General features: G+C 36.4%; 1 protein-coding gene across 1 annotated transcript in view; it reads right to left on the reverse strand.

The window, feature by feature from the left end:
• Window positions 1–26,702, reverse strand: part of INO80 (INO80 complex ATPase subunit) — a 66,366-nt gene that overhangs the window by 32,157 nt on the left and 7,507 nt on the right. Inside the window, exons 2-24 of the mRNA XM_038179341.2 lie at window positions 26,035–26,220; window positions 24,999–25,165; window positions 24,835–24,902; window positions 23,200–23,361; window positions 21,648–21,768; window positions 20,157–20,371; window positions 19,089–19,142; window positions 17,378–17,581; window positions 15,866–16,061; window positions 15,542–15,609; window positions 15,012–15,221; window positions 14,352–14,432; window positions 13,378–13,473; window positions 10,736–10,795; window positions 9,973–10,115; window positions 8,815–8,899; window positions 8,209–8,326; window positions 7,420–7,505; window positions 6,223–6,390; window positions 5,685–5,818; window positions 4,827–4,894; window positions 3,258–3,351; window positions 2,222–2,399 (exon numbers count right to left, since the gene is read on the reverse strand). Of these exons, the coding sequence (XP_038035269.1) occupies window positions 2,222–2,399; window positions 3,258–3,351; window positions 4,827–4,894; window positions 5,685–5,818; window positions 6,223–6,390; window positions 7,420–7,505; window positions 8,209–8,326; window positions 8,815–8,899; window positions 9,973–10,115; window positions 10,736–10,795; window positions 13,378–13,473; window positions 14,352–14,432; window positions 15,012–15,221; window positions 15,542–15,609; window positions 15,866–16,061; window positions 17,378–17,581; window positions 19,089–19,142; window positions 20,157–20,371; window positions 21,648–21,768; window positions 23,200–23,361; window positions 24,835–24,902; window positions 24,999–25,165; window positions 26,035–26,177 (2,919 nt within the window). The 5' untranslated portion in view covers window positions 26,178–26,220. The remainder of the gene's footprint in view (window positions 1–2,221; window positions 2,400–3,257; window positions 3,352–4,826; window positions 4,895–5,684; window positions 5,819–6,222; window positions 6,391–7,419; window positions 7,506–8,208; window positions 8,327–8,814; window positions 8,900–9,972; window positions 10,116–10,735; window positions 10,796–13,377; window positions 13,474–14,351; window positions 14,433–15,011; window positions 15,222–15,541; window positions 15,610–15,865; window positions 16,062–17,377; window positions 17,582–19,088; window positions 19,143–20,156; window positions 20,372–21,647; window positions 21,769–23,199; window positions 23,362–24,834; window positions 24,903–24,998; window positions 25,166–26,034; window positions 26,221–26,702) is intronic.

The following is a 26,702-nucleotide window of genomic DNA, read 5'->3' on the forward strand; positions in this document are numbered from 1 at the left end:
CATTTCCTTTTTCCTCTGTTTTTTCCCCCTCCTCACTCCTTACATGTTACTATCTTGCAGAGCCCTAAATGAAGCCTCAAAGAACTTTACGCTGCAAATTTCTTTCAATTTTACTATGTTACGAAGCCCTAGATGAAGCCTCAGAAAACTTTACACTGAAACTTTCTTGGGCCAAGATAAAAAACATTAGAGTTCATTTTCACTCATGAAGATGTGTGCTGTTAAAAGAAAGACGAGAAGGGCTACTTGTTTTTCATCTCTCCTTCTAGTTTTGTGTATGTTAAAATCTTACATATGTAAGCTGTGCAAACAACTGTGCAAACATATTAACTTATTTTAAAGTGACTTCAGGTGGTAATTTGTCTATAATGAAGGTTAGAAAAGTTCTAAGGAATGTAACTGTAGTGCTAAACTTCCTTCAGATTTACTAGGGTCATCACAAGTGTGCTGTATTGCCCAAACTGATGAACTTTACTCCTCAGCCGCCTGTTTTTTGTGTAAAAGCCACATGAGTGAAAACAGCAATATCACTAGGACTCCCAGAGACACAGGTAATCGGCTTTGTGATTTGGAGAAACAAAACTATATGATAAAGACCTGCCAGGCTGTGGTACAGGTGGGTCTGCAGGTGAGTCACTTGCTTTTCATTTCATTGTTAGTAATAAAAGATAGATTTGCATATTCCAGAACTGTCATCTGTAACGTAAACCCACCTTCTGTTCTGTAAGAAAATGTGATTATTTTCATTTTGATACTTACATACACTAACCCAAAGGATACATGAAGACCTAGATTGCCTTTCTACATATGAAAAAATGAACGCTACCTTCTGTAAGTGCATACAATGACACCATCTACTTACTACTCCTTTACTGTTGGGCTGTAATATTTATGACAAGACCCAAGTTTTCCTTGTCCATACCCATGAGAGCGCACAGCTACAGTATAGTTTCAGAGATACAAGCATTACAGACAGCACACGAATGCCTGAATGTAATCTTAATACACACATACATATATATACATATATTTCTTTCAATGAAATCCATACAGTGTAGACATTTCTTCAAGCTAGATAAGGAATCATGGAATATTTAAACACCAGCACAGTCAGAGTTAACTGGCATACACACTCAGTTGGCTTGCTCTTTGTTTGATAACTAGGACTCATTCTGTTGGCTTTGCTGTTAACACTGCAAAACATGACACCAAGCCCAAGGTTGCTTTCCTACTGCTTATGCATCTTCTATTTCAACTTCCTCTACACGCTATTCAATTGAATTCTGGCTATCTCCTTTCCCTTTCCAGGCTCATGAAGAGAAGCAATATTCCCCAGAGAAAATTGGCAAGATCTCACTGTTTCAGAAAAGATTATTTTTTTTAACTGTATGTATGCTAACTGCCACTAACGGAGAATTTCAACTGTACCCCAAATGCTTACCAACCCTGTGCTGCTCTTTTTGTGAACTTCTTTTTTATATTGTGAAATAAGTTGATGCATTTATAACTCAAGAGACCAACAACAATTTAGTCATAAGGAGACAAAACAGTCACACACACTGTAGGCAAAGGCTTAGAGAAAATGACCTTGCATTACACAGTAAGATGAACACATTTGGAATTTACTAGCCAGCAGTAGAAGCAAGTACCAGAATATACAGACAACCATTGATAATGCTTGTGCATCAACTCCGAAGCACTACTGAAGTCTCTGCTTATCTGCATATCTTTTAATACATTGCTGCAACAAGGTATTGAATTTGAGAAAAGACCTGATTTCAGACTGAAAATAAGCATCTTACATGTAAAAAAATCAAACAACAAAATCTTAAACTTACATGTAGAATCCATCCCTGATAAATCATGCATCTAGTTCTCCTACTGAAGTAATATTTTAAGACCTCTAATTCAGCTACTTTATTTTTACATAACAAGTTTTGAAATGTATCACTATAGAGGAGAAAGACAGCAGTCAAAGCACTTTCCTGTTCAGCACCCCAAACTTCATTAGCTGCATCTGATTAAAGGTTGGATTAGATGATCTTAGAGGTCTTTTCCAACCTGAATGAATCTATGATACAACAGATAAGAGAGCACACTAATAAAATCATCTTGTTCAAAAGTTTATGCTTTCATCCATTTTGTAAGGATGGAAAGTTTCTGAGCATTCCTCCCACCTGAGGATTTGCTAATGTCCCCAGATCACAGAGATTTTGCTTACCTGCAGCAAAGTGCAGCTGTGCAAGTTAGGGAAAGACAGTGGGAAATTTACATCAAGCAAGAAATCCTTGTTCTTTAGACAATGTGAGCCCTGCTGTTTCTCTCTTTCTGGATCCATCCAAGAACGCAGGTGATGGAGCCTGTATGAGGCTTTCAGAGACAGGTAAAGAGCTAACCATCTGAAATAAAACACAGTAGATATATTTATTCACTGTTTTGTGAAAGAAAGGCTTGAATTTACTTCACAACATAATTCTATTTGACACAAACATTTTTTTTCCATAAATTCAGGCTTACAATGTTCTGACTTGAGAGAAATACTTTTTACTAGACATTTTTGAATTATATTACTGTTATTTTCATCTTTTCTAAAGTGGCTTAATTGAATCTAAATGATGAAATACATTTTGAAGCACTTCATTTAAAAGGGTCAAGCATGATTTAGCCATTACTACCTATAATTGCACTGACTTCTCTGTAAATTGTACATATTATTCATAGCAAGCTGTATAACGAAGACAGAATTTTATCACAAAGATCAGATAAAGAGCACTTTGTACTGCTATTAAAACACAGATGAAAAAGAAGCTGTCCAAAATAATCACAATGATGAAACAATATTACAAAGCCCTAAAGAAAACACATTTATTGATAAAGACTTGCTTTCAATCTGATTTTTTTTTTACTGTAGTTACTGAATGCTTTTTACACCTATCAAACTTGCTACACCACCAACCTACAGTGTAATCTTAACCAAACTCTTACTCTTACTACTCTTACTCTTGTCCATTGACCATCTTGTATATTTGGAATGTAAAATCATTTTAACAGAGAATTTCTCTGACAGAAGCATAAAAAATATCACGTATAATGGTGTCCTATGCCTGCAGGAAACTCTAAAAGTTATTATATTAATGACAGATAGGTGATAAACACTAGGAGGCACAGAAAATGCAGATTTAGAGAGATGCCTCTAACATCACCTGCACTATTCCTTTAATTAATAAGGGAGATAAAAGATAAAAAGTTGTCCTCACCTGGCTAAATGTCCCTGATTCATGAGGTTTGCCATTTCTGCTGGAGAGACATCAATAAACCGGAGGAAAGAAAAACAGCTTTCTTCATTGATGCCTATGTCACAAAAATACTAGAGTTAGGCCAAGACATTACACAGAAACTCTTAATTGAAAGTAATGAGTATATTTCAATAGTAGTAAATTCTATGCAACATACACATTTTCTACAATAAGAAAAATCTAGCAAATAAACAGGAGAGCCTAACTTAACCTAGATCTTTTAGAAATACTGAAAATTTCATCCTAATTGCTGTTCCCCTGACTCTAAGTTCCAGTTTATTTTCCAGTAAGGGCAACAGAAGGATATTTACAAAGACAGACAGACATATTCTATGCCAGAAATGCATGCAACAACTAAGCACATTTACTTGACCTACAAGAAATCAACAAACAGTTGTATGTTTGCTAATGCCATCACATATCTCCTAGACAGCTGATACGAACATCAGGACAGCCTGGTAAACATGTTCCTTTCCACTGAGCCAGTGAGTCAAACGTGTGGGAAGGAGATGTAGGAACTTGTAAGGCATCATGAGTGAGTGTGGGTATAAGGATGGATCAGATATGGTGAAGATGATGGAAACACTGCAGTGAAGCAGGGAAATGTTCCACTGTTAATCAAAAAAGCTTTTCAGGCCCATCTATGTGTCCTGTATTCCCAATACAATTCATACCTGTTTATGTTTAACTTCTACACAAAAATTGTATCTCCAAAATTATTCTCCATTTCCTTTTATGTTATGCCAAAGAAGGTACTCAGGAAAAAGTCTATTATGAATACCAAAACAAACGTAGACCAGAATAATCACCAAAACATGCTAAAGTTAGTTATAGACAAGTGCAGACTCCTGTTGTTTTTGCATCTGTCTCTTCTTACTTGAAAACATGTTTGCACAGTTGAATAGATCCATGCTAAGAGACTTCAGCATAGCAATGCAGCCATTATCTCTTTTGCTTTTTTCTCGTCAAATTTTCCCCATTAAAGCAGCTGAGCAATCTAGTTCACTCTTAGCAGAAAAAAAAAAATCTATAACAATGGATTATATTTATCAATAAAAGCTATTTATGTGTTTTTCTGCTCATCAGGTCCCAGATCATTTACATTCTCCTACTTTTTAATTGAAAGAAATCGGCAGTGTAACATACAATAGATTGTACTAAAATTAATCCAAGATTTCTCTGAATCTCTGAAAAACTCACACTTGACTAAAGAGGCAGCATTATTCCCTTAAAGTAAGGTAAAACAAGACAAGAGGAAATACAACAAGAAATTGAAGTAGGGTTAAGCAGTGACTGAAGTTGTCTGTAGAATGTTCTTTCACCTGCTTCCATCCTCTCCTTACTGAGGAAATGAAATATACATGCGAACTTCCCTTCAAGTACAAAGGCTAACAGAATTCTAACAAATTCTAATCTGATTATCTCAGAGGACAGACTGATCTGGCCTTTCAGCTCTCCCCTAGAATAACACGTATTACACCACACATACGAGTGTTTAACCCAGCTTACTTCTCAGGACTATAAACCTACCCTTCCTATGGAAGAGAGACTGCTGGATGTGGTCTGGTGCAAATGGCGAAAGTAAAACCCGTAACCACCTGAAAACGAAAGCAACAAAACAAACAAAAACACTCAGAAGGTGTTAATACATACAACATTCAATCACACAGACAGCAAAAAAATGCAGAGTAACCAGTAATTCAGTTCTTTATGATAAGTATTCCAGCACTCTGGATGTTTGGAATTGCCTGGCATCATCAGTTCACGTGCACTAATGTTAATCTGATGCTCAGAAACACCATTGCTTTGGGATTGCATTTTATGCTGTAGAATAGTTAGTCTCACCTTCAGACATGACTTTCGCATCTCTGCCCTGAGCATTTCTCATAATTTAATGAAAATAGCATTTATCAGGAACTGCCAGAGTCAGAGAAAACAGCAACCTTCACTCGGGCAGCTTCTACTCATTCAAGGTAAGCATTAAAAGCTGTCAACACACAAGTAGATGCTCGCAACATATCATGTCACAGCGGGCAGATACTGATAGCTTCCTTAAACATGAAAAATCACTGAAGGGAAACCAGTGCTTTTCTAGAATTCTATTAAAGGTAGTTCTATTACACATCATCAGCACCAACTATAAATTCCTTTTCCTTACTTTCTTATTCAATCAAAGGGACGTTTGATGCTCAGGATTCCACTAAGAAGGATCATCAGATATCTGAGGTTTAACAGTTGAATACACGAAAGAAAAACAGGAATGCATTGCTTGGCTAACACCATTCAAGTACCTCAGGTAAGGAAGTTAATCAGTGCTTACAAAGCTAAAATAAACCTAAATAATACTACAAAATATATTAAGCTGGAGAGGAAGTGGAGTTGGCTTGCCTGTCCCGTGAGTGGTTGAAGACCCTGATCTGTCCATGACGGTAGATGAACTTTGAAATCTGGTATGGCTTTAGGGAGATGTGAAATGGAGACCAAGTTTCCTGTCGCTCAAACAGCTCTGGGTGATTGCACACCTATAAGAAAATTAAAACATTAGGAAGGGATGAATTTAGTCTGATGTAGCATTTACATCACAAATCAACTATGACTATTGATCAAGTTAATATTGGCTAGAATTTCACAGCTGTTTTAGTATATTTGTTCAAATTGAATACTGAATTATATCTTTTCCTATTTGATTCACAGCTTCCACCTCTTTTTCCCAAGTGGATGACTTCAACAACCGATCTGGAACCAAAAGTTAGCAGATGCATGCAGAATTTGGCAGAAGCTCTTCTATCCCATCATCACACTGCACTGTATGCAAATCTGCATGCATATGCCATGTTTTTTTTTTGTTTTGTTTTCTAGAAGCCCTATTTTAGTGCTGAGCTAATGAGTGAATATCCTTTTTAATTATTACTTAAAATAGCCTTACCTTCCTGAACTGCATGACTAGATTCATGAGACTACTAGTGGTGTTCTGCGCTTGCTGAGTAGTGCCCATTGAGGACTGCAAGAGGTCATCAATAGAGATCTTATTTTTCAGAGCTTGATACAACAGCTTCTGCCGACTTGTCTGCTGGCAGTACATAAGAATTTCAATCTGCAAAATAGTAATGAAGTTTTAGCTTTTTCTCTCTCTGAAATGGAACATGACCACATCAGTACAAACAAAGCAGGGAAAATGCATATTAAGGAAAACTTAACTTTCTCAAAAAAAAAAATATATATATATATATATCTACAGGCAGTTGTGTTTGTATCTGTATTTCAGGATCCATCCTGGGAAGCACTTATGCAACAACTGTGTTTTGGAAGCCTTAGGTAATCAGATAGGAGACAGACCTTTACAAATACATGAACACCGCTAAGTCAACAGTCTTAAGAACCTCTGAAAACATCAAATCTGCAGATGAACAGCTTAAATTATGTCCAATTCTGCTATTCCACTGTTAAAACACTACCTATTTGGAGTCATCCTGAACAGATGTCAGGAAACTGTGATAAAGACAACTAATACATCACATAATAACAATGTCTGTGGGAAGAGTTCCAGTTCTGAAACTAACAAGTACATCAGAACAAAGCTGATGTCTCTCTGCCAGTAGTCCCAAAACCAGGGCACAAGTTACCCACAAGCCCATTCAGCATCACTAACATCCACAAAAAATTAAGACACTAAGAGAGAATATGATATTGCCAATACGCATATCTTGCTCAGTACAAGCAAGCAGAAACAATCTTAAATCCATGCCCAATCTTTCATAAGGGCCTGCCAATCACATCTGTATCAATCTCCTTTACTTCCATTACTGATGATACTGTCAGTATAACCCAGCTTAAAGACTTTTTATTTGCAACTGTGAACAAAATATTTTCCCTAGAAAAACAAACAAACAAAACAAACAAACGAACAAAAAAAAACACCACTAATTAATTAAGGGGTTCTTAAGTGACATTCACATCTCACATCTAATGAGATTGCTGGAATGTGATGCCACAAATGTAAGGTCTGTGAAAAGTCTACAACCAAATTTCAGGTATGGAGAGTGACAAATGGGCCTATAAAAACTAGGTAACAGAGCTATGAAAATAAAGTTGAAATACTCTAAAGATAAATGCTTTTTCTCACCTTATCTGAGAGTTCATTTTCCACATCCTTCTTGATTCTTCTCAGCATGAAAGGTTTCAGGATCATGTGCAAGCGGGATAGCTGGTCTGGAACATAGTGAAACAGGAAGAATTACTTCTCTGAAGAAGAAATTGTATTTTGTTCTACTACAAACGAAGCCTATTACTGCTCACCTATTTCCCCTCATATGAGTTCTTACAGCACAGAGTTTTGGGTATTTAAGAACTCTTAAAACCTTTACTTCTGCGGCAAGTTTCAACTGTGCTGGGTTCTATCTACTCCAATTACAAATCACCTATTTTATCTAGCTAGATTTTTCAATATAATTATCCCCTGGAATTTACTGCAAATCCTTTTCTTTTTTTTTTTTCAGCAAATGATTTTTAAACTTGTCTCCTTTAGTTCAAAAGGTGTTTAGTGCTTTCTACCATAACTTTTAGAGCTTGTAACATACTTGCAAGGCTTGTTAGATAATGTGCTCTATATAAACTTATAAACATTTAAAATATTTGTTCTCTTGTGTTGGGAGGGAGGAGTATTAGAGACAAGTATCAAGTCAAAACCTTCACCACATTCTTCTATTCATTACACATGATGCGTTACAGTCAGAAACAAAAATTTCAACATGAACTATGGACATCAATCCACAGTGTTCCAATCCAATTCATGTACCATCTGCTTTATTAGGCACTCCTCATACACAAAATGAGAGATAGTTTACGCACCGGTAGTTGGGAAAGGCCACAGATTTTTCATATACAAACTACAGTAATCCCACACTGCACTCACTCTCATCAATGGCGGATTTGTTCTCTGCATGGCTCTCTATGTCCTTAGAAAACCACTCATTGAACTCTTCATGGGAATCAAACAAAGTTGGCATGATAAAATGCAACAGGGCCCACAGCTAGAAAGGAAAGGAAAAAATAATGTATCAGCAAAAGTCATCCAACTGTGGACAAGGTAACTGGGGATCCCAATCTCTTACAGCTCTTTCTCAGTGCAAGAGAGTCACTTTAGCAGATCACAAGACATGGCAAACTCTCACCTCTGCCATATTCTCCCCTGCCAGATATATCAATACCATCAGAAAGCAGTGAGAAATATAAGGCAATGATTTCAGCCAACAGAAGAAAAAGCTACTAGAATTAAATTTTATCCTGTAATCTAGGCATTACTAACCATCAGCTATCTTGAGTTTTACTGTTATTTGAATGCCAGGCGTGCTTCCAAATTTTCCCCTCCCAAAGTTGATTCAATTTTTTTTTTTTTTTTTGCCAGTGGTGAGATACAAACACGATCCCACAACCATACAAATGCTTCTCAACTCTTCACAGATATTTAGGATATACTCCCATGATAAAGAAAAGTCAGCTCTTGTGAGCTCCTGAATACCTCAGCCATTGTGTTCTGGATTGGGGTCCCAGTCAATAACAATCTATTTCGACACTGGAACTGTAGTAGGATCTTCCAGCGAACACTGATGAATAAAATTGAGAAAAAAAGGAAATAATTAGATTTTTTTTTCTGTTTGTTTTTTAAGAACATGAATGCAAGAAATTTTAAGACAACTGCTTCTAGTAACCTTCCCACATGTTTTTTTGGAGGTCACTGGGTAAAACTACCAAAGCTACCACCCAGTCTTTCAAAAGGCAACTACAGGAGGAAATAGCCTTATACAAAATAGAAAGAAATGTGCATCATTTATTTTATTTAAGTATGTCTTTAACTCACTTTTAATACAAATGCTTGGATACTAATAAAATCACAGTCTTGTCATCAGAATAATTAACTTTCCAAAAGAAACGTTTTTTTCACACTTTACAACACTAAGTCCATAGGTGACTGTAGAAGGAGTGCTGAGCTGTACTTTACAATCTTAGGGAGCAATTTCCAAAGAATGCTGAAGAGGCAGACTTCAGTCTGAACAAGTCTGCATACAAAGCAGTCCTCAACTAACATAAATAGAGATTTGATGTGAATAGTGGCAACTTTGGGAAATGTTAAGAAAAAGCAATGAGAGAAGTAAAGATGCACAAATCTATTACTCGGAAATAAAGAGAAAACTTTCTGGCACAGAGGATTGCGACTAAGATTGGGATTTATTGCAGATGAAAGTATTCACTAGGTTCTGACCTTCACTAGTGTCTGGAAATGCCACTGAAGAAGGAATCAAAATACCACATTTAATGGAATAAGATGAAGTAAAACACATTAAAGACTACAGATTGTTCACAAGGCAGAATTATATGAGTAGCCAGGAAAGAAAGTAAATAGTATTTAACACCTTTTTGTTTCATTGTCCTGTACTCTATGCATATTTCTGCTCCATAATTACCTTTTAAAATGTTTTATATATTTGGAAGAGGAAAATCGAGGATAATTTCACTGTCACCCACCATTGGAGTTACACAAATACTTAACTAGGTTAAATACTTGACGTCTCATGTACGTCGATTTTAAATTCTGACAGTTTTTGTAATCTTTATGTTATCTTGATATTCCTTTGAAAGGTTCATAGAGAGGAAAGATTATTTCCAGCTCATTTATTACCTGGAGCTACTCTTGAGTGCTTGTGCTTCATCCAGTACCATATATTGCCACTTCACTCGCTGGAAATACTTCACGTCCTGTACAACCAGTTGGTAACTGGTAATCACCACGTGGAAAGGAGCATCCTGAGTGTACAATGTCTTCTATAACCACAAAATAAGAAACAAATGTCCATGTAATGTAAATACATTGTGAAGAGTTCACCTGCATATACTGCAATTTCAGATTTCTGTTGCATAATATTTTCTCATTATCATTGCATTTTTCCCCATATGACTTCAAGTAATTACAACAACATTTTTCAGCTGGTACATCTGGACTTCAGCCCATTAGTTCCTGAATAATTTCAGATGCTTCTTAACATGTCAGACAAGACCCAGGCACTGAACCCTATAAAATGCTGTTTACCCATGCTAAATCAGGAACAATCTGACCGGCCTGCAGGGATGCTAGAGTTGGACACTGAGTTAGATTATTTAAATAGTGTAAAGAGTTCTTGACACTGGAACTGCCTGCTTCATTTGTAGGGACCTATTTTCTTCAACTAACTTCATATGACCTTAAATTGCCCTACACTATACTGTTCTCCAATACAAGAGAAGCCGTCTACCTTGTTATTTTAACAAAGATGTCACTACATAGATGAAGATACAGAACTCTATTATCCACACATTGTTTAGCTTAGTAGGTTGTAGTAATAGTTTCTGTTTCACTTTACACAAGTAAAAAAATTGGTCCAAGCATGTGGGCATGCCAGTATTACCTGACTCCAGAACTTCCTGATCACCTTTCTGTCATGGGGATTTCCCCAGTAAGGTAGCACCTATAAGAGTACAAAAATAAACATGTTATTTTCAAATAAAGACATACTTGCTCTAGAATTTTATACTATGCATCCTACGAAATATAAGGACAGTTATTTTTTTTTCCAAAACAACCAAAAGGAAATGTTCTTAACATGCAGGAAAAAAAAAATACTTAAAACAAAGCAAAACAAAACTTAAAGTATCATACTAAGCAAATATATCAAGCAGCTTATGCCTAATATAGAGATATAAAGAGAAGATTCTCAGTTTGGTATAAAAATGCCCAGAAGAATGTTACAACTTCTAACCTGATTTTTCTAAAAATGAAAACTTATACATAGTTTATGGAAGAAAGAGGTCTGCTTCAGTTAACCCTACACAACTAGTAGGCTTGCTCTCCTGTTTAACATTTCCTGTTCTTCTCTAATCACACTGATCCTGTCAGTTTTGTTCTTCAAAACTGTCCCCAGACTCTAAGATCAAAGTTAATATATTTGGTCTAACGCAAGAAGAATTTGCTCATCAATTTATTACTCAGAATTTTACAGGTCCTATCGCTAGGAACAGATTTTTGCCGTGAACTGAAACCAGGCCGAGTCACTAGTTAATCATACTATACTGCCATCTTCTGTCTGATGAACGGACTACATTCAAGTAAGAGCAAAAGTAGGGAATGGTGGTTTCTGATGCTGCGAAACATCTCCATCCTTCAACAGACAACCTCTGAATTACTACACACAATGTGCCTTTAAGTGAATATTCTTCCAACGTTTCCAAAATAAAGATGCTAGTAAAAAAAATCATCAAATTAATCAACAAGTGATTTGCCTTTTACTTTACATATTCTGCTATGGACCTGAAGAAATTAATTCACTGTGATTTACTTTAAGTATAACTGACTACACACCTGATTACACTATATGATTAGAAAGCAGAACAAAACTGGTTCAACAAATTGATAAAACTTATAAGCAAATAACAATCACAAGTTTAGAGAACTTTTAAAAACATGAACCATTCCAGGGATAAGGTAAGCAAAATCATGCAATAAATCAGCAGAACAGCTATACAATAACAGAAGCAAAGAAAAACATTCTTCTTATATTAAAAAAGTTCTCTATTTACAAGCATCCTGGCTGCGTTTTTTAAATGTTTTCTGTATTTCACTTCCAAGGAGAAAGCATAAAAGTTGCTCACCTATACTAGTTGGAGGAAATGACAGAGAGTAAGTAGGTAGAATGGCCAACTGCTCTAATGTCTTCCACTCCAGGCTTTAAACTGGGGTCCCTACTGTTTTGGGCTATGCAAATACATGAATAATTCATTTTTATTTTGATTTTAAAGTCACTCCTCACTAATTAAATATTTTTTATTTCTTCATCTCTTTCTTTGAAGTCTGAGTGATCCCAATTTATGCCAAAATATAAGCCACTCAAATCATCCATTATTGTACAACATTCTGCACAAATTCTCCTCGGGCAGATACCTCGAAGTCTACACCACCATAACCAACAGTATAGTCTTATAAGTGACCTGCACAGCAAGCTATTTCATAAGAGGTAAATCCTATAACACTCCAGACCAAGAAATCAAATATTACTTACAGCAATACTTCCAAGTCTTTTCCTCAACCTCATTAAGTAGCCAATACATTCAAACAATTAGCCTGGGTGTTACTTGTATACTGTCTACTTACAATCATAACTACATGGTTTTTATTGTTTATATATTCTTTGTAAGAATTAAAACTGGATTAAATTAAAACCTCTTAAGATCAAAGGTTGCCATGCCAACAACTCAAGCACTTGAACTGTAATCCTTTCTTTGCAGATATAACTGCAAGCCTTTGTCCATCTTGAAATCTAAAATCTTGTCACTGTTTCAGTAATATATATTCCTTTTAAATCTTCCTTTACAGCACTCAAGTGTTTTCCACTAAGAAATAGGTAAGCAGCTTGTTTTTCGGTAACTGACTGTTCCTTACTTTCTACATTACTGATGTATCACATTCACAGTATAACTGGAGACCTTGACTTATTCCTTTGTTATCTTCTTGATCTTACCCATTTGTGCCCCTCTACTTTCTTTTTTCTTCATTGCTAGTTCCATTTCTATGGTTCTTCTACTTTTCTTTAATAATAACTGCATTTTCTCTCCTGATCTGTTTACAGAGTTCTAGTTTTGTGTACATACAATCTTTATCTTACTCAGGCTGATATAAAGGACTGAAAATACTGCTCTAGACCTAAAGAGAGTACATTAGACTGAAACATTTTTGGGTCTGCTGCCAGGCCCACATACTATAGAACTGAACATCTACTCCCTACCTCACTTCAATTCCTCACTGAGACCGTGTCTTCAAGCTGTTGCAAAATGCAAGAAATCAATGAACAAAGAAAACAATCCAAGAAATAACATTTTCAAGCCCTAGATAATTTAATGTTCCAGAAAGACAAGATGATGGAAAAATTCAGAATCAGCCCCAATACAGAGTTTCAAATTTCAAGATGAGGCACCCAGATGTGGAAAAACAAACAAACAAACGGAGGGGCAGTTTGCTTTTGAGATAACAAAGAACTTTCTTGCACATGCTTATTACCTTGAATTTAGGAACAAATCTGGCAAACTCCTGGTGCCAGTTGTTAAGAGTAGAGGCAGGTGAAATTATTAAAAAAGGTCCCCAGATGTTCTCTCTCTGCAATAGACACATAAAAAAAAAAAAACACAGATTAATTAAAAGCCCTATGCAGGCTTCCAAAAATCTCAAGTTGCAGTGCACCAGGAAAACAAGCCTAACTACCTTTTGTCCTTTCCATACATATGAGCTCAAGAGCTTTTGACTCTGCACTCCCTTCCAGTATCATGGCTGATAGTACCATCAAACTGGTATCAAAAGGAATATAAACGAATACAGATAACGGTCATTTATTTGGCCACAACTTCAGCTACTTCTACTCTCAGTACCATTACCCTGTATCCCCAATTTAAGGCAAGTGGCTGGATGCCAATCAAGACTTTTTTTTTTTTTTTTTTTTTTTTTTTTTTTAAATCGACCTACATGTCGATTTCTCTGTATTTCTGCATAAAGAAGGAAGCTCCCATTGATTTTTCTATTTTGTTTGTCTGTCCTGGAACAGAAGAAACAGTATGTTTCCTAAAAAAATAAAATCCAGCAAAGTATGGAAATGCATGCTAATTGCCATGAAGTTCAGAATTTGTGCTTCATTTTTACAAGTCTATGATTTGTAAAGCTCAGTGAACCATTAAGTATGCAACTTGTTCTGCCATCACGCTTTCACAATCAGTGCGTATGAAAAGGTATTACTCTGTGAACAAAGGAAAATTCTCTCTATATATGCACACAGATATATATAGCTACATATACGCACAGCCTTGAAAAGGAACAGCTTTAAAACAAAAGGAAAGGCCATAGCTAAAACGTTTTTTAAGACACTCAAGCTTTGAATCTTGAATTTATCTTTGAATCTTTGAATCTAGAATTCATTCCAAATGTGAAAAGTATGCATCTTCTATCAAGTATACTGAACCAGGAAAAAGCTGTAATCCACTTACCTCAGCCAGATGTGCAAGGAGAGCAATACTTTGCACTGTTTTACCCAGACCCATTTCATCCGCCAGGATTCCATTGATACCCTGTGAAAGATCCATAAATTAACACCTTACTACTTTGTTTGATCCATAAAAGATTTGAAAAATGCTTCCCACTGAATTTATGATAAGCAGCCCCACTATGACAACTCTGAAACACCCTACCCCCTTTTAGGTCTTCTACTGAGAGATAATTCATCTCAACCACAGTTTCACTCATTTCTAGGTCTGATATTTTTTCCCTTAGCCCATCTGTATTTCGTGATCATATTGTGAACTGGATATATACACAAGTGTAACACGTTGCCTGCAGTTTACAAGCTGCCCAAAGCATGAAATTGTATATAACATGGAGCAGCAGAAGTCTCCTCAGTGTATAACCTAAGTAATAAACATTTGTATAAACGTCCACATAAAGAATCTCAAAATTAATGTCCCATTCAAGGTTGTTACTTCCTAAATAATTAAGGAATACTGGTAAGTGGTTTACATAACATTTTCTTTTCTTCTAAAGACATTACAAATACAGTATGTGGTCTATTTTTAAAAACGGTATTTTTTTTTTAACCAAGTTACATAAATTCTTCTAGAATTTTTAAAAATTTGCAAGAGGTACTAACATACCTGCTCATATAGGTTGGCCAGCCAATTCATGCCTTTCAGTTGGTAGCCTTTCAGTTTCCCATTGAAAATTGTAGGCTGCGGAATATCTTCCCCTGCACGGATAGATGGATTTGCTAAACTGTAGCTCTCTCCAAAGCCAGTACCAGACTTGTTAGCAGCCCGTAAAGCAGCTGCCCGACTTTCCTTTGCATCTTCATCAAATGATCTGGTCTAAACAGGAAAAGGAAAATATGCATAAGATGATGGACATATTAACTTAACAAGAAATTGTACAGTAAAGAGCTTTACACTTCACATTAAGACAAAGGGTATCTTAAAACAAGATGAACCTGCTCCCATATCCCAAACCTCTCTCTCTTGTTTTTCTACCTGTTTAAGCACAGAAAGGGGCAACAGAACCAAGTTTAGATCTGGTACCCGAGATCTAAACTTTATCTACTTGACTTGGCTGCTATTAAAGATCCTGGTTTTGGGGCCTCTACCAATTACTCTGCTTTCTGTTTTACTTCATGGATCCAAAAAACACATACCCGGGCCTGATGAATCTGGTAAGCATCCTCAGCATTCTTCAGAGCTTGTGCCTTGTAATAGTTACTATCTGAAAACAACATCTTCACATTAGAGCTCTGCAGAATTAACCACCCAAATTAAAAAAAAATAAATCACAGAATCACAGAACTGTAGGGGTTGGAAGGGACCTCGAAAGATCATGGGGTCCAACCCCCTTGCCATATCACATAAATTACAGTAATTACAGGATAATTTTGTGCTTGAAATGGTAAATTTGCATAAGAATGCACATAGTACAGTAAATTTCAAGAGTGCAAAAGAAGGATTGTGGATGAATTGCTTACCATAATCTTCCTGGGTGATGTTGACCACTACTCCTCCGCCAATATCAATTTGCCTTTGGGTAGAGCTGTCTTCCAGTTTGCGTAGGATTTCTTCCTGTATTCCATCATGTCCAATATCTCGTTTACGACTCATAAAATGGGCATATAATTCAGTTTGTGTGATCAGGAAGTTAAGTTTTCGCTGCTGCCTCTTAGCCTAAAAAAAGAGCATTTCCAAAAAAAAAAATGAAGGGGGTAAAAACAGAACAAAATATAGTTCAAGAAAAAAAAGTTTTAATCTAATAAAATATCAACAATTAATCTATGTTGTATTATACATCACTTTGATATCGAAATTATATAATATTAGTTGAAAACAGAAACATCACTAACCACAAACACCTATATTAAAATATAAAATTGCTGTAAATGAAATGTTCTTTTAAATTCAGCAAACATGGCAAAGAATACCATAATCTCCTGAAAGAAAGTTTGAAAGTTTTGCTTTGTTTTGTTTTTTAAGTTTTATGCACACTGGAAAACATTTACAAAACTAAACAGCAGCAGAGGTCTACAGTAGATGAACCAAGAAACTAAAAAAACCCTCGAGACAATCACAGCAGGTAACTCCAGCATTCTGTTTTTTAATAGTACAGAGAACTGTGAAAGAACACGAGAAATGCATACTGCTGAGATATTATCATTGTCCAGGGTTCAGCAGGATGTTGCAGAAACTGTTCATTCTTAGGTTCTAGCTTAAAAATGATACAGTAAAATTTGTCCATTAATTTACACCAGTTAAAACCATCACAAAGTATCTACAAATTTTCAAGAATTGAGAGAAGCACTATACATAAAAACATGATCTAATGGCTTAAGCATTAAACTAACCATAAGGTATTTTGAAGATTCAACCTCAGCTCATCACTGCACATGTAAGGTAACAACTGTAACTCCACCAGAGAGCTTTGGCAAGGAAGTTTTTTTTTCTTAAATTATAACCTTACCACTCTTTAAAAGAGTCCATGAATCAGTCACTTGGCCAACCCAGAAGTGATCACATAAAAATTCTCAACTCTGTATGCCCCAACAGTTCTGCTAACAATTTCTGCAAGTACCATACAGAAGGCACGTACAAATTATGATGTGTTTACAGTAGGGGGGGAAAAAAAGTGAATAAAAAGATGGTTTGCCTTCTGGATTCATAATGATGAGCAAAACATCACAAAAGGCTGGCACTTAGTAACACTGAGTTATGTATGTGTCAGTGAGACACCTGCTGTTTGTCTAATTCCTTCCTCTACTTCACTCATTTATAAAGAATTTAAGTAGTTCAAAGGCTTCTTACCACCTCTGGCTAATGTCAGAAGAATTATGTAAAGAATTTTAAGATAGCAGAAGAAATAGATGGAACACCACTGAAACTGAGTAAATATCTGAATTTGGTGGCCCAGATTTAGAAACTCAAATCATTTAATCACTTCTGTGTCTCCTCAGGAGATTAATTATCAGCAATTTGTGGTTTTGCTGTACCTCTCTCATCTCCTCATCCAGCTTGCGTTGCTCCAGAGCCTCTTTCTCAGCTCTTTTTCGATGTTCTTTTTCTACTTTTTCATACTTTTTCCAGTAGAGAAGCATCTCCTTGGTAAGACGACGTGCCCGTGGCAGAGTTTCCTTACAGTTTTTCTGGGCCTGAAGAGCAGCTCGACGTACCTCCCTCATGCACTGATGGGCAAGCTAGGGAGATATAAGGTTTGGATACATAAGAAAAATGGGCAGACTTAGAGAAAGACAGCAATACAAAACATCAAATTTAATTACAACTAAGTCTTATCTTTCAAAAGAGAAAAACTACAATACTTTGCTCAGCAGTAATGTTTTTGAAATGGTGTGAGAGAACATGAATTTCCAAAAACTTCCTGAGATGCATACAAACGTGGAGACAGCTGCAGTATGACATGATACTTAAAGGACTAATCTGGTGGATCGGTCCTTGAAAGGAACTCAGGAGACCTGCAATTCTGACTCCTCTATTCCATTTTTCTGTGGTACCCGCTCTTTCTTGCTGTTTTAATAAGGCTGCTCCAATGGCAATATTGGCAGTACACAATTGCGTTCACATATTAATACACTGAAAAGTGGGGGAGTAACCTACAATTTTCTCACCATCTCATAAAGAAGCATAATACAATGTCATTTTTCATTCTAGTACACATAAATTAATGTCACTGTCATAATGGCCAAAATTGCTGGGTTTGATGTTTGTGACAGTTGTTTCTTCTCACCACTAAAATTTGCACATCAACAATTCCATCACACAGATATCAAATGATCAAACAAAATGAAAACAAAGCAGAAAAGAGTGCAATTTCAAAACCTTTAAGTCTGCTGCATCACTCACTCGTATAATATGCAATTTGTGATACCTACAAACACAATAATCACAGACTATTTGCTCAGACATCAAAAAGAAATTCAGTCTCTAGTAAGGATGCCCACAGAAGAACCTACCTACAGTGAACGAGGTCCTGTTTTCTGCATCCCTTGCATAGAAAGTGCTCCCTTTCTTAATAATGCATATATGGAATGTAAATTTCCTACATCATCTTACATCTGATGATTCTCAGCCATATACTTGATTACTTTTTCATTAGCCATATAAATCAATCAGGCACTTGAACATAACACTTGAAAAATGCTCAGGAAAGTATTACTAAATGTTCCTACAATAAAGCCTCCTAGGTAGAAACAATGACACTTCTCAGAGAACACTCTGATGAGGAGATAAATTTCTTTGGCAATCATTTAAGCAGATTTTTTTTTTCTATTTTTAAACTTATATAGGAGTTGAGATCATGAATACATTTAATACTTCCAAGAGCCCTTTTGATTTAAACAATGCTTAAAACAACAAATTCTAACTCGTGGATGGGCAGTTCAAAAGCCAACAAAGCATACCAAAGTCTTTAGTTTATTGTATCAAAGATAAGTTAATTACAAATTAATAACCTAAATGTTATGAAAACCAAAAATACTTAAGAAATTTATGTGGCTTGTTTCTTCTACTGCTTATTAAACACACCAAAATAACACATCTACAATTGAAAAGCTGTATACAAATTACTTATATACAGTTCTTTCTCCTATACTGTCCCGCCAGTATAGTCAGTGCTGTAAGAAACAAAGAGGTAAGAGCTTGCTTATTCCATTCAATACAAGAATCTCCATAGAGCTGAACACTTACCTTTTTGCTGTTGGTTAGGAAGAGGTTGCGTGCTGAGGCTTTTTGTTTGTATGCCTATAAAAGAACACCAGCCTAAAATTACTTAAAGGGTAATAGCTTTAGAGTATTTTAAAATATCACTATCCATTTTTTAGCTGTTACACCTGTCAACCCTTTATTGTATAACTGCATACATGTTCTGTAACTATTTTTCATTTTGATGGAAACACCTTTCATCCTTCACAGTCAAAGGCACATAAATGTACTCCAACTCCTAAAGGAAGCATGTAAAACACCTCCATTTTCAGGAAGATTTCTTTAATTATTAGTTTTGCAAAATAGGGCTGTCCTACTCCACTGTCATCACTTAAAAGATGTTTCCACTGTTTCCCAAAGATGTTAAGAGTTAATGTAGATCCCATATTGTTCACATCACCAAAATCAGTCTTTTGAAAATACAAGGTCTGACACTCTGCAGCTATCCTCTGCCTGGTGTACAAGTCCATAAAGGATGATACAGCCATCAGTCATACTCAACTTGCTAGAAATTCAAAGTCTGTTAACTGTGTACTCCAAAAAACAGGATTTAAGATCCACTGACGACATCTCAGAGAACTAGTGATAGAAAACTGAGCTATCACAAATGTGCCTAAAGCTTCTCCTGTAAATGACAAAGTTTTCCCTAGGCTGTTTCTGAAGTAAGTTTCAAAAAATGCGCAAGCTGTAATGATTGAAAGTGCCTCTCCTGAACTTAGCACAAGACCAAGATACTGGCTTGCATTACATAGCTACCCTGCTGATTAGTGGGAGTACTTGCTCAAGTTTGCTGTTCGCAGAAAAGGGTTGGATAGCCAAATGAAATTTGGCTAAAGCACTGCATGATCCACTCAGATATCATTGGTGATAAGAAATTAGAACTGCAGTTTGCTTACAGATAACAGCATATCAGCATGGCCATTGATGACCACCAGAAAATCAGCTCTCACTTTACTCTGGTTTTCCAAGTGTCACCTCTCCACTGAATTAATTTCCTATCTTCTTATCCTTTCTTGTTATCATCACTAATGCAGTGCCACTAGCCAAGCTCACCTTTGGCAACTCTTTTTTAACAATGCTAAGCCAAACTTTCCGTCGACGAGCATTAAGTTGTTCAATAGTCAAATGCTTTTTCTTGGACCCAGGTGGTGGTGTATCATGAGAAAACTTGGCAAAAACTTTGGTCTGGTGATGGTGGCGTCGTGGTGACTCCTCTGAAGAGAGATCTTCATCCCGTCTCCTCTTTTTCTTTACTTTTTTCAACTTGCCTGCATGAAAATAATGATCGTGAAAATCTTTTTCTTTTTCCTCTTTTTTCGGGACCTTCCACATTTAGTCAGACATTTGTCATAAATAAGCTATCCTAGCTGATTTTCGCATGGAACCAACAAAAAGCCAAACTTATCCATGCTTGCCAATTCTAGTACCATCCACTTAATTCCTTGTTTTGAAACTAACTCCTATAGCATGTTTCCCTGCATGGAAACATACCCTAGGAGCTGGTATAGTGCTTCTTGTTCTGTGGTAAAAATTTATTTAAGACATGTAAAGGTAACACATCTAAGGGTAACAAAATCAGCATTTGGTAGGATAAGTTTCAAACCAAACTTGTCATTAGTTGAAAGAGACTGGCATGTTATCTCTCACTGCAGATACAGCTTTCAAAGGGAACTACCAGACACTATTATCAGATATTAAAAATGCTCTTTGAGAGCATGCAAAACCATGGATGCTACAAGATTAGGGAAGAAAAAAAAAATCAACATTAAAGGAACTTGCAGATAGACAGGAAGGAAGAAGGCAAGTCCAAAATAATCTCCTTAAAACAAACAAACAACAACAAAAAAAAACAGCTCAAACTAAAGTACTTGCACTAGAGAGAATCTACGTTACACTGACAGTTCACAGCCTTTTCTTCCTTCCTCCTTACAGATCAACAGATGCAGCCAGCACAAACAAGAAAGGAAACTGTCATTCCCACCATACATGCATCTGAGAAACTCCAGCTGAGAGGTTCCAGAAGTAGTTCTATTTTAACTCATTTTGGACATCAATTCTGAGTTCCCTAATTTCCCCAAACAATCTCACTTCCTATTATTTCCATGTCACTAGAATTACTCATTCATGAATAACTGCATCGGGTACTGCATAGCTTATATTTTTTTCAAGAAACTATCACGTTTTCAAAAAAAATGAACAAATGGACATTGATACATAACAATATTTATGAATTTTGAAACTCTGCCAAGCACTATTGGGAACCATCAAGTATTTATTACATGACAATTTCATTCTAGATCCAGAGGTCCACAAAGAAGATCTAAAACCATGAACTTTCAATTTATATTACTCTTTTTTACCCTAACTCTAGAGGCCAGAAGATAAAGTTCAGTATTTTCTGATTTCTCCTTGATACAACTGTCTACTAGCTTTCCATCCAAAACTCAAAGGTTTTGAGCATTTATGTTTATTCAAAACAAATAATACAGGAAAGGAGTTTAAATCACAGCAATCATTTAAAAAACACAAGATTAGTGACTTTACCTTTTAATTTTTTCTCCTCTTTAAACTTCTTTTTCTTGGGCCCTAGCAGGTGGCGCTGCTGCTCATAGTAAGGGTCATGTGTAGACAGCAATCCCGCACTGTAGTACTGATATTGCTGCAACTGAAGTGGATGTAAATGAGCACACTCATGGAAAGCAGATACAGCAGATAACAGAGATAGGAGATAAACAAATTCACGTTTTGATTGTAAATAAGAGATCAGTAAACACGCATCTCCATATTTAGCATTGTTATCAAGGATTGAGGTGTCCAAAGTGAACCTACTTTGTGTACAGAGGTAGCTCCAACGTTCTACGTAGGCAACCAAACCCACCCAGTTAAATAAGAAGGGAAGAACGGGCAGTGAAGCTTACACTTGCAAAACATACTGCTCTATACAGGTGCTGCCCAGCAAGGCAGCACGTTATGGGCAGCGGCCCAATCAAGGACTTCCTCTTTGTTTTGCTTGCATTCCCAAATCACATACATGTCCTACTTGATCATGCCAAAGGATAACAAAGAATGGGTTTAGATAAAAGGCATTTAAAGGATTTCCACGGTATATTCAAAGCAATATTTAACTAAAATATTAAGAATTATATAGAAGTTACATATAAACATGAAAATTATGACCTATCTGAAAACTGGATGTATAAATGTTTGTGTAGTTACATAGTATTTCAAGAGAAGCCAACACAATCTGGGTTTAAAAGTTAATGAGAAAGCAAAGGAAAGAAGTGGACACAAGCAAAGACTTGGGTGGGAAAACTGTTTCTCCACTCCTCTGGAGAAATTTCAAAGCAATGACAAATTTTCGTTTCATACACATCTTGTGCTAGCAGAGTAGGATGACTTCTTTCATCTGAGACCCACTTTCTGGCACAATTCAAAACAGCAATTATTTTTTTGCCAAAGCTCTTACAATTCAAAGAAATACATTATTGAATCAAAATAGTCAAAACTTGGCACAACATCGAAAAACACAGAAATGGAGCAGTTCTTATAGGGAAGAGGAAACAAAGAACACAAGAAAAAAAATCTAAAACAGAAAGGAAAGACAAAAAATGAAGTCAAGTAAAACCCAAAAGAATTACACAAAACAGTAAAGAACTCTTTTTCAGGAAGGTAAACATCACCTTATTACTTGCTGCCTCGATGATGATGCAAACATACTGCTTTAGGCTTAATTTTAGACTTGAAACCCACGGCATCTCAGTTTTAGTATGTATTATCCAAATCTAGCACTCTACATTTGCTCTAATGACCACAACAGAGTGTTGCAGAAGCTGTATGTACACATGTACCTATACGATCTACATAAGTTATCAAGAGGTTCTCAGCATAAGGGATCAACAGCTTTTCAATCTGTACATAATTAATTAAATAACCCTTGTCTGAAACTGATATTAGATTGTTCTAGTTTATCAAACACTAGGGTATTTTCTAAGCCACAGAATGTTACCATTTTTCAGAAAAAGGTAAAAGCAATTAAAATAATGCAACTGAAAGAGAAAATAAAAATCAAGGAAATACAAAAGGTCTGGATTTTTACCTCTTTGTCTTTGCTATATTTACTTTGATGTAGTTTCTTATATTTGTGTAATCGCAGCATATTGTGAAGCTCCTCCCTTGAAAGAGAAAACTCTTCTTCATCCTCTCCATCCTCATCACTTGGTGAATCTGTGTCACTGGAGTCATCGCTCAGAAGGATACTCTAAAAAGAATAAACGAAGACTAATTTAACAATCACAAGTCCCTGTACTGAATTGTTTATTTATGCAGAATGCTCTTAAGCCTTTATCTAATAAAGAGCTGGCAGACCTAGCCCAGCCACAATACTCAGCCTTTACAAAGTGTTTTACATCTGAAATGCCTCCAATGGAAAATCATTTTCTGACATACAATACTGTTTAATAGCTAATCAAACGCGTGTTTTCTGATTTTCAGGGAGGTAGTTTTCTGAAAGTTTAATGAAAATTAAGATATTTCAAAACTCATTGCAGATGCTCCTGATCGTGGAAGATTCTTTCCAGTAGTGAGAAAAATCAGCATATAAGCAGGGGTATTTTATGCTGCATGGTTATAGGTGCTTTGCTACCGCATTTGTAAAGCCTCTCCTGCTACACATATTCCTGCTATTCTACCACCTGCACCAGGTTTGGCTCTCAACTGACCTCTAGGCAAGCTGTTTTTGCTAACTAGAGAAGGCTGCAGTACAATGAAAAGGCAAAGATGGCATAATGCCACCTTTCTACTCTCTCCTTCCTTCCTCATCTGGACCTTGTACTGAGTACGTCTTAGGAAACAAACTTTCAGCTCAGTCCCAAATGTCCATTTAATGTACTTCGTAATAGCTCACTGTAATTTGTATAGTGCACTACAATCACTTCATGCTACTGAATGTATATTCTCTGAAATTTAACTTCAGTGCTGCTGCTACCAAAACTGAAACGTCTACTGTCCATTTCATTACCTGATGGAAATGAAAGCCTTAAATCTACAGAGACTATAATTCTATTTTGTTCTACTCAAGATCTTAACAGTTCTTATTATCAACCATCACATTTTCTTCTTTCCCCATGTTTCTCAGATGAGAAGTCTCTGTAGAATGTCTTTTTTTTTTTAAACTTTGGTCTGTGTTTTTTTTTTATGTAGAAAGGAAAAAAAAAACACATTCGTTTCTTCTTAGCAAGGGACATTAGTCTAACTCCAATTACATAAAAAGATAGTGCAGCAAACAGACCAATATAGTACAAGAGTAAAGAATTCCTTTGAAGGCCTCTTCTCAGCAAGATATCAAATATTAATACACTTCTGTATCACCTTAGGCTTATTCTTCAACATGATATTTTGCATCAATTAAAACTGTGTCTGATCATTTAGGGCAGCTCTTAAACACATTTGTCTAGCTTTCTGAGCTCTTGATAGCACATGTAAAGTAAAATTAAATGGACTACTGAGATGAGAACAAATAAGCTTACTGTAAACTTACTGTATTTGCCAATTTCATGTGAGGTAATGCTCTGACCTGCACTCAACTTTTTTTCCGCTATCTACTTTCTTACACGTTTGGATCTCCATGATCTACACTAAATGACAAGACAGAATCCCTCATTTACCACTGTCAACATTAACTGGGACCCTCCTCATATTTCCTAAGACCTGCATTTCTTTGCAATATTCTTACCTTCAGCCACTTTCTGCTTTTCTTCAGCTTAGAAAAGTTATACAAGCTCCCTTTTTCAGACTTTGGTTCTGTTTAGAGAAAAAAAGATAACAAATTTCCTAAGAAATAATGCTTTTTCCAGCTTAACACAAAGTAAGCAGAGATTCAATTTAGTGGATGACTACCTGGCTGCAATACTCCATTCAGGGAATGTGTGTTCAGCATCCCAGAATTTCCTACTCCAGAAGATTCCCCAAGCAAAGAGTTTGGAGGCTCTTCTTTAACTTGCATCAGGGAATCCCCAGCTTGAGGCAGCAAAGGATTGTCATCCAATCCATCCTCACTTTCATCACTGCAAGAAGAAACATAATACGGTGACAACGAAGGGAAAATATACAAAATAGGAGGCACATACGCAACTTTCCTTGCATGCAGCCATTTGCCTGCAAGCCTGTGAACTGAGTCAGCCTCAGCTTTAAGTCCACACGTTAGAAATAGGACTGTTAATAATTTCCTTCTCAGCACCAGTTAATGATCAGACCAGTCTGGCTACGCTATCAACCCACACCCCCAGTCTCTAACTAGATTATTTAATTTGAAAAGCATGAACTAACCGAGAAGCTAAGTGTTGAGTCAAACCAAAGCACAACACTCATTCTCAGCACTACCTTACATGTGAAAGATATAAGGCATTATTTTCCCCTCTGTTCCTCGTGTGGATCTTATTACATGCCTGTAATACACCTGTTATCTATTACTCACACACTTTACAGTTCGGTAAGCCTGCAGTTCCAAAACACTGACGAAATTAAATGTAAGTTGTTTTGGGACAGAAGTGTACCTCTGATGACTCACTTCTCAGTGGTACAACCTACTGTCGTATAAATGCTGCATCCGAGAACACAGTCTGCATTTTGCTTAAGGCTACGTGCCAGTTCCCTGAAAAATCAACTTAATGCTTGCTCATCCTATTTTTTGCTGGCAAAGAAAGTTTGGGCCACTCAACTATGAAAGAGCTTTAAAACATCTTGCCAAGTTGAACCTGGGCTGACAATATGCTGATTATCAATGTGAAGTAAAAAGTATAGCGCAAAATCTTTACAGGGAATGAGTTTATAATGAGCAAATCACTAATAAAACTCCTACTGCAGTGTTGCCTGGGAACAATATTATAAAAATGCTTGTCTGTCCTTGGTAATCCTAATGAGAAGATTTTGGTACCTGGATATACTCCTGTTAAAGATGGCAGACGTCTGTCGTAAAAACTGATCCAATTGCAGAGCTTTCTCCAGATATTGCAGATAGAGGGGTTTTGCCAGCTCTGAGCAGCTGCCATCCTCCCTGGCGCCCAGCTCCGAGGCCATAGAACAAACTTCTCCTCATGCACAGATGCCTCAGAACACACAGCTGTCAAGAGGAAACAACAATCATCATCATCACCACCACCTCCAACAAGGAAGAACTAGGTGAGTAGGCAAACACATGCTACACCAAATGCCAATATTTAACATGTACCCAAAGAAGTGTGGGGCAAAAGGCTGAGGTTGCGGTTAATAGGTATATTCACCAAACAAGCAGAAATTCAGACTAAACTCTCCACCACAAAATTATGAGTTTATGGATGCTATTTGATAAGAATGAGCACCGCGCTGACCTAGCATGATAATTCAGATGCCTTAGCAAATGAGGACAAAGAAATGGAAGGTAAGATGAATCCAGTCCTTGAACATCTAAAGCAAACCTTCTTCACCGTTAAATATATTTAACTCTTACAAAAAGGCAGCCATGTATCATGAAAGTCAAATGAGTGCAATTAAATTATTTAGTTGAATTATATATGTATATTAAGCTGTTTTCCTCCAGAAAGGAAATACTAAAAATACTTTTAT

This window comes from Anas platyrhynchos, chromosome 5, assembly GCF_047663525.1.
Source record: "Anas platyrhynchos isolate ZD024472 breed Pekin duck chromosome 5, IASCAAS_PekinDuck_T2T, whole genome shotgun sequence".
NCBI classification, from domain to species: Eukaryota; Metazoa; Chordata; class Aves; order Anseriformes; family Anatidae; genus Anas; species Anas platyrhynchos.